Source organism: Triturus cristatus, chromosome 6 (genome assembly GCF_964204655.1).
Source record: "Triturus cristatus chromosome 6, aTriCri1.1, whole genome shotgun sequence".
Classification (NCBI taxonomy): Eukaryota; Metazoa; Chordata; class Amphibia; order Caudata; family Salamandridae; genus Triturus; species Triturus cristatus.
The window spans coordinates 1,856,663,725-1,856,677,369 of NC_140589.1; the positions used below are offsets into that span (position 1 = coordinate 1,856,663,725).

The window sequence follows — 13,645 nt, forward strand, 5'->3', positions numbered from 1 at the left end:
GCGTCCATCTTCATGGAGGTCACCTGTCTGCCTAAAGGCAGTAGTGAAGTGTGAGGTGAGTTTAAAATTATTTCTAATCCCAGAAGAAAATTGGATGTGATTTTTAATGACAGATAAAATGGGATAGGGATACAATTAAAAAGAAAGCGATGCTATTAGGGAGAAATGCTCATCCCATACATCTGGTGTGTGAGGTCTGTGCGAGTGCCACATTTGACTCCTACTCACTTAGGAGTGCCAAAGTTATGGGCAAAAACAAAGGCCTTTTCCGTGGAAAGTGTGGCTGAACCATGATTACTTAGGGGCGACAGGAAGACACTATGGAATAGAATGCTTTTGTTCTTAAACTCAGTGAAAATGTTGTGGTGAATAAGTAGAAAAATGCTTAACTATTCAGAAGTTTTTTTAAAATTTACATTCAAGTTAATTTTTTAAGTGGTGCAAAGCAAGACAAAGATGCTATTATATGTAGTATTATATTATGCGGCTCTTCAATATCGCAACAACTCATTCAAAAGTTTTTTGGGTGTGTTATGTGGAAAAGAAGCAATAGAGCTTCGTAGTTGACTCCTGACATCCAATAAGGTAGGATTCTGAGCATATTTAACCTCAAACACCATCTAAACATTTCTTTCCACAGAAGTTGCAGCACTTCTGAGACTGTGGGCACTTGCTGTCGGTCTGGCACTGTGGGGGAGGGAGTGGCAGCTTGCACTTGGCTTTTCTGTGGGGGCATGTGCCAGAATGCGGTGCATCTGCAACACACAATCAGGATTGTTAACATTCTGAATTAGAAACACAGCCCTCGTGGACTACCAGCACAACTGTCACAGGTTGCTCACAGATCTTCACACTGAATTATCCTTATAGATGGCTTGACTCCTTTGAAATAAAGAGGAATGCAAGGTGCCCAAAATCCTACAAAGAACCACATATGACTGTAGCTCTTGCAAGGCACCTTTTAATGAGTTGCACATGATGCCCCCTCCCCCTGACATCCTCTCCTCTCTCTTCTACTATTCTTACATTGTCTCTCCCACACTATTCTCTCTGTGACACTTCACTCTACCTCTCTTCAGTCTACCGCTCTTCTCTGCCACTCCTCATTTTACTGTGTTTGACTCTAGTGCTCTTCACCCTGAACATTTCACAAAACCCCTCCCCTTTCACACCACTCTTCACGCACCTGTCTACGCTCCACCACTCTTCATTCTACCGCTCTATCACATTATCACTCCTCTTTCCACTGCTCTTCCCTCTGCCATTCTTCACTCTATCACTCTTCATTGAACCACTCTTCTTTCTACTATCTTCCACCCCACTGCTCTGTACGCCTTCTCCCTAACTATCTTAACTCTATTTTTGGAAAAGTAGGAAGGTAGGATTCTGAGGATACTTTACCGAACTCAGCATCTAGACATTTCTTCCCGCAGAAGTCGCAGCACTTCTGAGTCTGAGGGCACTGGCTGTCGCTCTGGCACTCTGGGGGAGGCAGCGGCTGCTTGCACATGATATTTATGCGGGGGCATCTGCCCAGATGCGGTACATCTGTAACACACAATCAGGATTATTAGCATTCTGAATTAGAAACACAGCCCTTCTGGGCTATCAGCATAACTGCCACAGGCTGATCACATATATTAGTTATACTTATAGATGGTTTGACTCCTTTGGATTTAAAGTTATTGAAAAAGCATCCAGGATCTTCAGAGGAACTGCACACAGCTGCAGCTTTACCAAACAACTGGCTCTTGTAAGTCACAATCAGGTGTATCACATAGTATCCCCTCCCCCTCTTCTCCTGTCTCTTCAACTATTCTTATGTTTTCTTCTCCCACAGTACTCTATCTACTGCTCCTTACTGTACCTCTCATCAGTCTTCTCTGCACTTTTGTTTTGCAGTTTTTCACTCTAGCACACTTCCCTCTTTACTCTTCCCTGCCTAACTCTGTCACTGTTCCTTCCACTGCATTTCTGTCTACCATTCTTTACTCTATCACCACTCTTTCTGACACTTTCCACCCCACTGTTCTATACACTTTCTCTCAAACTCTCCTTACTCAACCATTCTTTTGAATTAGAAAAATCAGTAAATGCCCTACTGCCTGCCTACACTTGCAGTGTGTTGACTCCCTATGCTGGTATTATAAAAATCTTACAGAGAAGTACAACTATGTTCTTCAGTGTTTGCACCCATAGGGTTATAACAAGCTTTACCAGTTAAAACCATAAACCTGAAAGCCTACTTATAATGAAGAATTCAGATTATCCATGACAAGTGGGAAAATAACTATAATGAGTTTCACTATATCTAGCAGTCTGTGCTTAATTTGTGAAAGAATGCCTGCCGGTGCTAAAACTGTGCTCAGAAGCCCACCAGTCCCAAGGATGGGTGGTCCTGATGCCACCTAATGCCTCTTTAATCCACTATTGCACACTCCCTGTCACTGTACCCCTTTAGCTCCCTCGTGCATGTTCCTGCTTTGTTCCTTTGTGATGGGTTTTACATCTTTCTCTTATTCCTCCTTCACCCTGATTTTGTTTTTCCCGCTCTTGCCCATTGCCTGATGAGGAGAAATAAGGGCTGGTCCCCAAACATGAGTGCTGGTGGGCCCCACCTGCAACCACCGGCTCAAATGAAGCACTCGTACCAGTAGACATCACTACAATTCTCAACCACATAACAACCCAGGTAACCACCTTATATGAAGAAACAGATTATCCAAAACTACTGCTAAAAAAAATATTAAAATGAGTACCAGGAGATGCAACTACGAAGCTCCCCATAGTTCTCCTGCACCAGGGGTCATGCTTCCAATAAATATCCCTACTCAGCAACATTCCACCACTAAATAACCCAGGTAACCACCTTATATACCATAGAATCAGATTATCCAAAACTACTAGTAAAAATGAACTATAATGGGTACCAATAGATATAACTAGGAAGTTTCCCACATGTCTCCTAATCCAGGGGTCCAACACATGATCTACACAGCAACATTCAACCACTAAATACTCGAAGTAAACACCAGATAATGAAGAATCAGATTATCCATAACTACTGGCAAAATGAACTATAATGGGTACCAGTAGATATAACTAGGAAGTTCCCCACACTTATCCTAAACCAAGGGGCACGATTCCAATACATGCCCCAACAGGGTAACATTCAATCACTAAATTATCCAGGAAACCACCTTATAATGAAGTAGCAGAATTTGTAAAGATCACAGGTAGAAATGAACGATTTCAGGGTAATACCCACTGATAAGACTTCATCCTTAGGGAGATCAGCACATATCTCCCTTACTAGAGGCCACGATTTCAATGTCTGCCTATACAGACCACTAACAGCCATAACTATGGCCAAGTCACGCAGGGCAGCAAAGCAAGGCACCTTCCTGCACTGCACTGTGTGACAGGGAAAGGGCAGGAATACACTGCATTTAAGTCAATATGGGGCATTCCTGCATTTTCCCTGCACTGGAGTACCTAGGACCTTCCTGTGCTGCACTGTGTGACAGGGAAAGGGCAGGAATACACTGCATTTAAGTCAATTTGGGGCATTCCTGCATTTCCCTGCACTGGAGTACCTAGGACCTTCCTGTGCTGCACTGTGTGACAGGGAAAGGGCAGGAATACACTGCATTTAAGTCAATACGGGGCATTCCTGCATTTTCCCTGCACTGGAGTACCTAGGACCTTCCTGCGCTGCAGTGCTTGACAGAGAAAGGCTAGGAATACACTGCATTTAAGTCAACACGGGGCATTCCTGCATTTTCCCTGCACTGGAGTACCTAGTTCCTTCCTGCGCTGCACTGCGTGACAGGGAAAGGGCAGGAACACACTGCATTTAAGTCAATATGGGGCATTCCTGCATTTTTCTCAAACAAGAAAGAGGGAAGGGGAGGGCTTTAACAATAATAAACTAGCTTATTATTATTGTAGGTCCAGCATACATGCCCAACAATCAATGTTAACAAAAAGGTATGCAGTTCCTGATATTAGCGCAGTGTGTGTTAGAATCACTAGGTCCCAGGGTGATGGTGTGAAAACAATCTGATTGAACGGAGTAGAAGGTACTCCTTCTGGAAAAGAAGACCCTCACACACCCAACAAGCGGGTGTCTTGCTTCATCACCGGGTCTTTGCTCCTTATCGGGCCGGCAGTGCAATGCCCGATCAGGCACCCCGAGGGGGCCTTCCTGTCAGAGATCTTTATTTCCAAACGCCGATGAGTGAGGTGTGTGGGGAGAACAGTTAATTATGATAAATGGTGTAGGTGCAAGTGAAGTGAAAGATAAGTGTACTAAAACAGGGGAGGTGATCCACTTCAAACAATTTTAATAAAGTATGGTCACCACCCTGATTAAAAACAATCCGCACATCTCTCACCATTAGGTGTGTGAGTAATATGTGCTAAAGGGATAAAAGAGGTCAACATGTTTCTTGCCTAGGATTATATTAAATGGCAATTCTTCAGGACCAATAAACGAGCATATACGGCTACCTGCACCTTTTTGGTGGTGGCCACAACCTCTAAGAGGTGTCAATGGTGGCCACACATACAGCACCCTAAAAACGTGTGGTACCGTGAATACCAAGAACACACAACCTGTGAAAAAAACACAAAATTAAAATCATTGTCATATTAAACGATTCGAGGCATCAGGTTTACTTGAGACAACAAGTGATGTCAGACATAAAACCGTGGCATGCGTCGATTGTGAGCAGATATTAATAGGACTTTATAAAGGCAAACAGCAGAATCTCAATTGAAAACCATCTCCACAATTTCAGCCCAGCAAGGTTGCATCGATTTATCGAAAACAGTCTAGCATAAACTCACCCTAGTAGGCTGTGGAGAAAATGAGGCCAGGGTAGGAAGGCACTAAATGCTAGTGTCCTAAAGGGAGGAAGGTAGATAAAAAACAAACAAACAACAGATGCGTCAGGTCAATAAGCGTCAAGAGCACTCAATATAAGTTGGAGAACCCATGTGGTGGGATGTCTCATGGTATACATAAGCATGTAAAATTTAGAACTGTCACCCAATCATACGAGGGCGGAAGTTTGCTACAATGGTCAATGAACACACAAACTGGAAAATGGGTGTGCTTGTACCTAGGATGGTAAAGTACTAATAAAACAATGGTTGACGCAACCAGTTATCCTGTACGTCAGCGCCAGTGCATGGCAATTGAGAATGTAACAGAACTAGTCTCAGCGTAGGTCAAGGAGGCAAACAATGGTTGTGGCAACCGGTAATCCTGCAAATCAGCACAAGCGTATGGCGATTGAGAATATAACTGAACTAGTCTCAGCGTGGGTCAAGGAAGCACTAATGTAACAGCCATAAACAGTGCAATCACATCACGTGTCCGACCAGTCTCTCCTGTGCATTACGTAGTCAACTGAGACTAAAAAACTGCACTCTAACTCAATGAACGATACAACAACTAAAAAATAGTCACGATTTCGTTGTATTAACGTTACCGTAAACCTAAGACCCCGTCAGCCGCTCAAGTCTTGTGATAGTAAGGTCGACTGGCTCAAAGAAATGAAAGCCGGTCGGCGTGCTGCGTCGGTACGTCTGGGGCGGTCGCAAGCGGTAGAGGCGTGGCCACGTCTCAACCACTAGGCCGCCAACCGTGACGACTGTCAGACGGGTGGGGACGCAAAAGGGGCTACTATGGGAACCAGTGTGTAGAAGGGAATCCCTCTCGCTCGCGTGCGTGTGACGCGGTCGCAACCAAGGAGGGCGTGGACACCAGTCAACCAATAGGTTGCTCCCCTCGGAATGGGTTACCAAATAGGCGATTGGATAGAAGGTTGCCATAGAAACTTGTTAGCGACGCATGCTGCCGTACACGAACAACCAGTACATTCGTTTGTGACTAAATCTATGGCACCCTATTTAATTATATCTAACTGAGCGCTGTGTGCTACAGAGCTTAGTTAGTGCCAGGCACGAAGTGATACAGTGAAAAGCACAGCGGAGGTCCGCACACAGGGTTGACAACCCTGTTGCTAAAGATGGAACTGAAGACCCAAGAGTATGGGTATTATTACCTTTCGGCGACTAGTATACATGAGTAAACCCATACTACAAAAATTGATGATCAACAGAATTGTTGCCAAGGGCCAGCAGTGGTTGTTCCTGGTATCGGAGTAACCTCAGTAAGTGTGCCTATATTGCGAAGAAATTAGGCTCATAGAATATTAAAGGTCAGGAAGATAGTAGCCTAACTCAAGTGAGCATGCTCCACGGGATGTCCTCATTAAGGCCAGTGGTATCAGCAGCCAATCTCAGGACCCAACGTTGTTCGAGCCTAAAGAGGGCCTTTTTAGACATATGGGGGTGAGATTCCAAAACCACCCATTCAAATGAGGTGGGAGCATGTCGTTCCAGGTTGTAATGGGTCGTCATTTTAGTGTTGGTCTTTGCGCATCTGAAATTACTTTTGTGTTCCAGCATGCGAGTTTTAACAGCACGCGTAGTCATGCCTATATATGGTAAGCCGCATGGGCAAGTCATCAGGTAAATGCAATTTGTTGAGTTGCAATTTGTATGTTTGTGGATTTGCCAGGTAACGTCATTAGTGAGTACCAACTCTTTACTGGTGTGTGTCTGTGGGCACATAGAGCACGACCCGCAGGGGTAATGACCCTTAACTGGAGGTAAGTTCCACAGCAGTCTTTGAGACCCAGTGGCTGGTTTCTTAGGCCTAGTATGTATTAGTAGGTCCTTCAGGTTACTTGTGCGTTTGAACGCGAACCTGGGGACTTCCAGATCTAGATCTCCAGTATTGAGAATACCCCAGTGTTTTTTGATGATCGCCTTAATCCTGTTCGAATCAGGGGTGAAGGTGGTAACACAGGTTAAGGATTGATCAGGTTCCTTAATGTTGACGTCTAATAGACTCTCTCTATTGTTATTTCTCGCTCGTTTGCGAGCACGAGACACGACCTGTGTGGGGTAGTCTCGCTTGATCAGGTCATTCATAAGCGTTGAGGACTCTTTCTGATAGTCTACCACAGAACTACAGTTCCTTCTGATACGTAAAAATTGTCCGAAAGGTAGATTTTCTCTCAACGATTTCGGGTGGTAACTGCTGAATAAGAGGAGGCTGTTCCTATCTGTGGGCTTACGATATAGACTCGTGGAGATCTTACCCCCTTCAAGGCGGATGAGTAAATCCAAGAAAGGTACTTCTGTATCAGAGATGGTGTGGGTAAATCTCAAATAGGGATTTAAAGTATTTATCCAAGTGCAGAATTCTGTGCACTTCGTGTAGTCTCCCTTCCACAGAATCAGGATGTCGTCAATGAACCTTTTCCAGAGCAGTACATTCGCCGAGTAGGGGTTGGTGGAATGATGTATGGCCCTACTTTCAAAGGCTGACATGTACATACATGCCAGACTCGGCGCGAATGTACTGCCCATGGAAGTACCCTGGGTTTGGTGGTACAATTGTGTGTTATACTCAAAGAAGTTTTGAGTCAAGGCAAGGCTCGCACATTCCATTATGAATGGTACAGGTGTATTGGAAATAATCTCACTGCTGCTTAGTGCATCCTCGATAACTTGGAGGGTGGCTTGTTGGGGTATGTTGGTATATAGCGCCTCAACATCCAATGTCAGCAAGAGGTTTATTTCCTGTGGGTGTTGAAACCCTTCCAAAAGTCGAAGAATATCAGAGGTATCTTGAATGTAAGAGGGGGTGGCTCTGACCAAGGGCTGGATAAAATGGTCAACAAACTGTGATAGTGGTTCCAGGACAGACCCTATACCAGATACAATCGGTCGTCCAGGCACAGGGGATATTCCTTTGTGAATTTTAGGCAGACAGTAGAAGAAGGGAATCACTGGTTCTTTAGCTATAAGAAAATTAGCTTCTTTCTTAGAAATCCACCCTTCTGGCTCGGCCATGGAGACCATGGAGCCTATGGTCCGGGTCAGCCGTGGGGTGGGGTCTTCTTTGATGGGCGTGTAATATCTAGTATTGGTAAGTTGCCTACGACATTCAGTATCGTAGTCAACTGAAGACATGATAACCGTGGCCCCACCCTTATCTGCTTGTTTTATGATAATGGTGTTGTCGTTAGCCAGATCTCTTATAGCCAACTTCTCACTCGTGGATAAGTTCTGAAAAGGTACTGGATCAGTATCCACATTGAGATCCTTCAAGACTGCCTTTTCAAAGGTCAGTACTTCCGGTGGGACCATACTCCTTGTAGGCGTGAAGGTTGAAGGTCTATGGAGGCCAGAATCTTCGTGATTAGGTGGCGGATGATCTTGAAAGAACGCCTTCAGCCTAATCTTGCGAAATAGGTTCTGGATCTCGCAAGTGTCACGGAATCTATCTGTTTTGGGCGTTGGGACAAACCCCAGGCCTTTCTGGAGCACACTTTCTTCCACGGGGGTGAGAGGTCTGGTAGAAAGATTGAGCATCAGTCTCTCTTGTCCCTGGTTTGACTCCTGGTTTCCACTGTCCTCGGAGGTTGTTCCTGCCATTGGACTCTTTTTTGCTGTCGCCCTCTTCTTCGCCCTCTTCCTCTGCCCCAGCCTCTGTCTAAAAAAGGTTGTTCATTCCTGGGTTGGAAAAAGGGCGGGGGAGGGCCTTGGTGATACATAGGATATTGCCAGAAGGGGGGGGTCCCTGAAAAGGAGGCATATTGAATGCTGGATAGCCTGATTGCTGGAAAGGTCTTGTTTTCCTATTGTTGTTATTCCAACTCCCTGTACTTGAGTCACTGTTGGTCGAGGAGCTTCGTCTAGAAGGTCCTGAATTCTCGTCTGATGAGTAACTAGTGACTGTGGAGGTATAATCTGCTTTAAGGTTGGGATATACCTTTTCCGTCGAAAACTTCTTGATATCTTTTTGAAGTTTAGTTATTTTCTGCTTCATCAGATATTCCCTATTTTCAGCAAGTTCAGCATTAATTTCAGCTAATTTAGTCTTGTATGTAGTTGTTTGAATAATGACTTTAATAGCACCCTCCGCTGTTTGGATCTTAATTAACAAAGCATCCGCTATTCTTTTTGCGGTGTTGATGATAAGAATGAGCCAGTCCCTGGTGCATTTCCATGCTACCAGGGACCACTCTTTTTTAAATAGCGCATCTTCCAAAAATAGGCAAGGAAAATTATTTACAATGAGCCCATTGGGAGCTATATTTGCCCTTAAATATCCCGTCATCATGGCTCCATGGAGTGTTACTTTGAGCCATTCATGTTTGAGGTTAGATAATGATGTCCAATCTTCTGTATGGCTCCCAGAGGCAGCACTGCCATCGGGGGCCAACAGTGATGGTGTTCTAAGTATTGCTGCTGCTGCTTCATCATCAAAGCTCAGCCCTTGGAAGTCCTCCATATGGAAACTGTGAAGTAAGGTCCAAAGAGACCAATGTTATTAAAAAGTAGACAAGGTCAATTCTGAGCACTGCCTACTAATGAAATGGTCCACGCAGATACATTCGAACTGCTTGGTATCCTGAATTTCCCACGGGGGTAGCCCGTGCAATAAATCTCAAACAAGAAAGAGGGAAGGGGGGGGCTTTAACAATAATAAACTAGCTTAATATTATTGTAGGTCCAGCATACATGCCCAACAATCAATGTTAACAAAAAGGTATGCAGTTCCTGATATTAGCGCAGTGTGTGTTAGAATCACTAGGTCCCAGGGTGATGGTGTGAAAACAATCTGATTGAACGGAGTAGAAGGTACTCCTTCTGGAAAAGAAGACCCTCACACACCCAACAAGCGGGTGTCTTGCTTCATCACCGGGTCTTTGCTCCTTATCGGGCCGGCAGTGCAATGCCCGATCAGGCACCCCGAGGGGGCCTTCCTGTCGGAGATCTTTATTTCCAAACGCCGATGAGTGAGGTGTGTGGGGAGAACAGTTAATTATGATAAATGGTGTAGGTGCAAGTGAAGTGAAAGATAAGTGTACTAAAACAGGGGAGGTGATCCACTTCAAACAATTTTAATAAAGTATGGTCACCACCCTGATTAAAAACAATCCGCACATCTCTCACCATTAGGTGTGTGAGTAATATGTGCTAAAGGGATAAAAGAGGTCAACATGTTTCTTGCCTAGGATTATATTAAATGGCAATTCTTCAGGACCAATAAACGAGCATATACGGCTACCTGCACCTTTTTGGTGGTGGCCACAACCTCTAAGAGGTGTCAATGGTGGCCACACATACAGCACCCTAAAAACGTGTGGTACCGTGAATACCAAGAACACACAACCTGTGAAAAAAACACAAAATTAAAATCATTGTCATATTAAACGATTCGAGGCATCAGGTTTACTTGAGACAACAAGTGATGTCAGACATAAAACCGTGGCATGCGTCGATTGTGAGCAGATATTAATAGGACTTTATAAAGGCAAACAGCAGAATCTCAATTGAAAACCATCTCCACAATTTCAACCCAGCAAGGTTGCATCGATTTATCGAAAACAGTCTAGCATAAACTCACCCTAGTAGGCTGTGGAGAAAATGAGGCCAGGGTAGGAAGGCACTAAATGCTAGTGTCCTAAAGGGAGGAAGGTAGATAAAAAACAAACAAACAACAGATGCGTCAGGTCAATAAGCGTCAAGAGCACTCAATATAAGTTGGAGAACCCATGTGGTGGGATGTCTCATGGTATACATAAGCATGTAAAATTTAGAACTGTCACCAAATCATACGAGGGCGGAAGTTTGCTACAATGGTCAATGAACACACAAACTGGAAAATGGGTGTGCTTGTACCTAGGATGGTAAAGTACTAATAAAATAATGGTTGACGCAACCAGTTATCCTGTACGTCAGCGCCAGTGCATGGCAATTGAGAATGTAACAGAACTAGTCTCAGCGTAGGTCAAGGAGGCAAACAATGGTTGTGGCAACCGGTAATCCTGCAAATCAGCACAAGCGTATGGCGATTGAGAATATAACTGAACTAGTTTCAGCGTGGGTCAAGGAAGCACTAATGTAACTAATGTAACAGCCATAAACAGTGCAATCACATCACATGTCCGACCAGTCTCTCCTGTGCATTACGTAGTCAACTGAGACTAAATCCACAAACATACAAATTGCAACTCAACAAATTGCATTTACCTGATGACTTGCCCATGCGGCTTACCATATATAGGCATGACTACGCGTGCTGTTAAAACTCGCATGCTGGAACACAAAAGTAATTTCAGATGCGCAAAGACCAACACTAAAATGACGACCCATTACAACCTGGAACGACATGCTCCCACCTCATTTGAATGGGTGGTTTTGGAATCTCACCCCCATATGTCTAAAAAGGCCCTCTTTAGGCTCGAACAACGTTGGGTCCTGAGATTGGCTGCTGATACCACTGGCCTTAATGAGGACATCCCGTGGAGCATGCTCACTTGAGTTAGGCTACTATCTTCCTGACCTTTAATATTCTATGAGCCTAATTTCTTCGCAATATAGGCACACTTACTGAGGTTACTCCGATACCAGGAACAACCACTGCTGGCCCTTGGCAACAATTCTGTTGATCATCAATTTTTGTAGTATGGGTTTACTCATGTATACTAGTCGCCGAAAGGTAATAATACCCATACTCTTGGGTCTTCAGTTCCATCTTTAGCAACAGGGTTGTCAACCCTGTGTGCGGACCTCCGCTGTGCTTTTCACTGTATCACTTCGTGCCTGGCACTAACTAAGCTCTGTAGCACACAGCGCTCAGTTAGATATAATTAAATAGGGTGCCATAGATTTAGTCACAAACGAATGTACTGGTTGTTCGTGTACGGCAGCATGCGTCGCTAACAAGTTTCTATGGCAACCTTCTATCCAATCGCCTATTTGGTAACCCATTCCGAGGGGAGCAACCTATTGGTTGACTGGTGTCCACGCCCTCCTTGGTTGCGACCGCGTCACACGCACGCGAGCGAGAGGGATTCCCTTCTACATACTGGTTCCCATAGTAACCCCTTTTGCGTCCCCACCCGTCTGACAGTCGTCACAGTTGGCGGCCTAGTGGTTGAGACGTGGCCACGCCTCTACCGCTTGCGACCGCCCCAGACGTACCGACGCAGCACGCCGACCGGCTTTCATTTCTTTGAGCCAGTCGACCTTACTATCACCAGACTTGAGCGGCTGACGGGGTCTTAGGTTTACGGTAACGTTAATACAACGAAATCGTGAGTATTTTTTAGTTGTTGTATCGTTCATTGAGTTAGAGTGCAGTTTTTTAGTCTCAGTTGACTACGTAATGCACAGGAGAGACTGGTCGGACACGTGATGTGATTGCACTGTTTATGGCTGTTACATTAGTGCTTCCTTGACCCACGCTAAGACTAGTTCAGTTATATTCTCAATCGCCATACGCTTGTGCTGATTTGCAGGATTACCGGTTGCCACAACCATTGTTTGCCTCCTTGACCTACGCTGAGACTAGTTCTGTTACATTCTCAATTGCCATGCACTGGCGCTGACGTACAGGATAACTGGTTGCGTCAACCATTGTTTTATTAGTACTTTACCATCCTAGGTACAAGCACACCCATTTTCCAGTTTGTGTGTTCATTGACCATTGTAGCAAACTTCCGCCCTCATATGATTGGGTGACAGTTCTAAATTTTACATGCTTATGTATACCATGAGACATCCCACCACATGGGTTCTCCAACTTATATTGAGTGCTCTTGACGCTTATTGACCTGACGCATCTGTTGTTTGTTTGTTTTTTATCTACCTTCCTCCCTTTAGGACACTAGCATTCAGTGCCTTCCTACCCTGGCCTCATTTTCTCCACAGCCTACTAGGGTGAGTTTATGCTAGACTGTTTTCGATAAATCGATGCAACCTTGCTGGGTTGAAATTGTGGAGATGGTTTTCAATTGAGATTCTGCTGTTTGCCTTTATAAAGTCCTATTAATATCTGCTCACAATCGACGCATGCCACGGTTTTATGTCTGACATCACTTGTTGTCTCAAGTAAACCTGATGCCTCGAATCGTTTAATATGACAATGATTTTAATTTTGTGTTTTTTTCACAGGTTGTGTGTTCTTGGTATTCACGGTACCACACGTTTTTAGGGTGCTGTATGTGTGGCCACCATTGACACCTCTTAGAGGTTGTGGCCACCACCAAAAAGGTGCAGGTAGCCGTATATGCTCGTTTATTGGTCCTGAAGAATTGCCATTTAATATAATCCTAGGCAAGAAACATGTTGACCTCTTTTATCCCTTTAGCACATATTACTCACACACCTAATGGTGAGAGATGTGCGGATTGTTTTTAATCAGGGTGGTGACCATACTTTAATAAAATTGTTTGAAGTGGATCACCTCCCCTGTTTTAGTACACTTATCTTTCACTTCACTTGCACCTACACCATTTATCATAATTAACTGTTCTCCCCACACACCTCACTCATCGGCGTTTGGAAATAAAGATCTCCGACAGGAAGGCCCCCTCGGGGTGCCTGATCGGGCATTGCACTGCCGGCCCGATAAGGAGCAAAGACCCGGTGATGAAGCAAGACACCCGCTTGTTGGGTGTGTGAGGGTCTTCTTTTCCAGAAGGAGTACCTTCTACTCCGTTCAATCAGATTGTTTTCACACCATCACCCTGGGACCTAGTGATTCTAA

General features: G+C 44.5%; 1 protein-coding gene across 1 annotated transcript in view; it reads right to left on the reverse strand.

Annotated features, from left to right (window-relative positions):
• The window catches only part of LOC146822205 (uncharacterized), a 299,410-nt gene that overhangs the window by 152,291 nt on the left and 133,474 nt on the right, over positions 1 to 13,645 (reverse strand). The window contains exon 4 of the mRNA XM_085613333.1: positions 1,402 to 1,548. Within this exon, the coding sequence (XP_085469459.1) occupies positions 1,402 to 1,548 (147 nt within the window). The remainder of the gene's footprint in view (positions 1 to 1,401; positions 1,549 to 13,645) is intronic.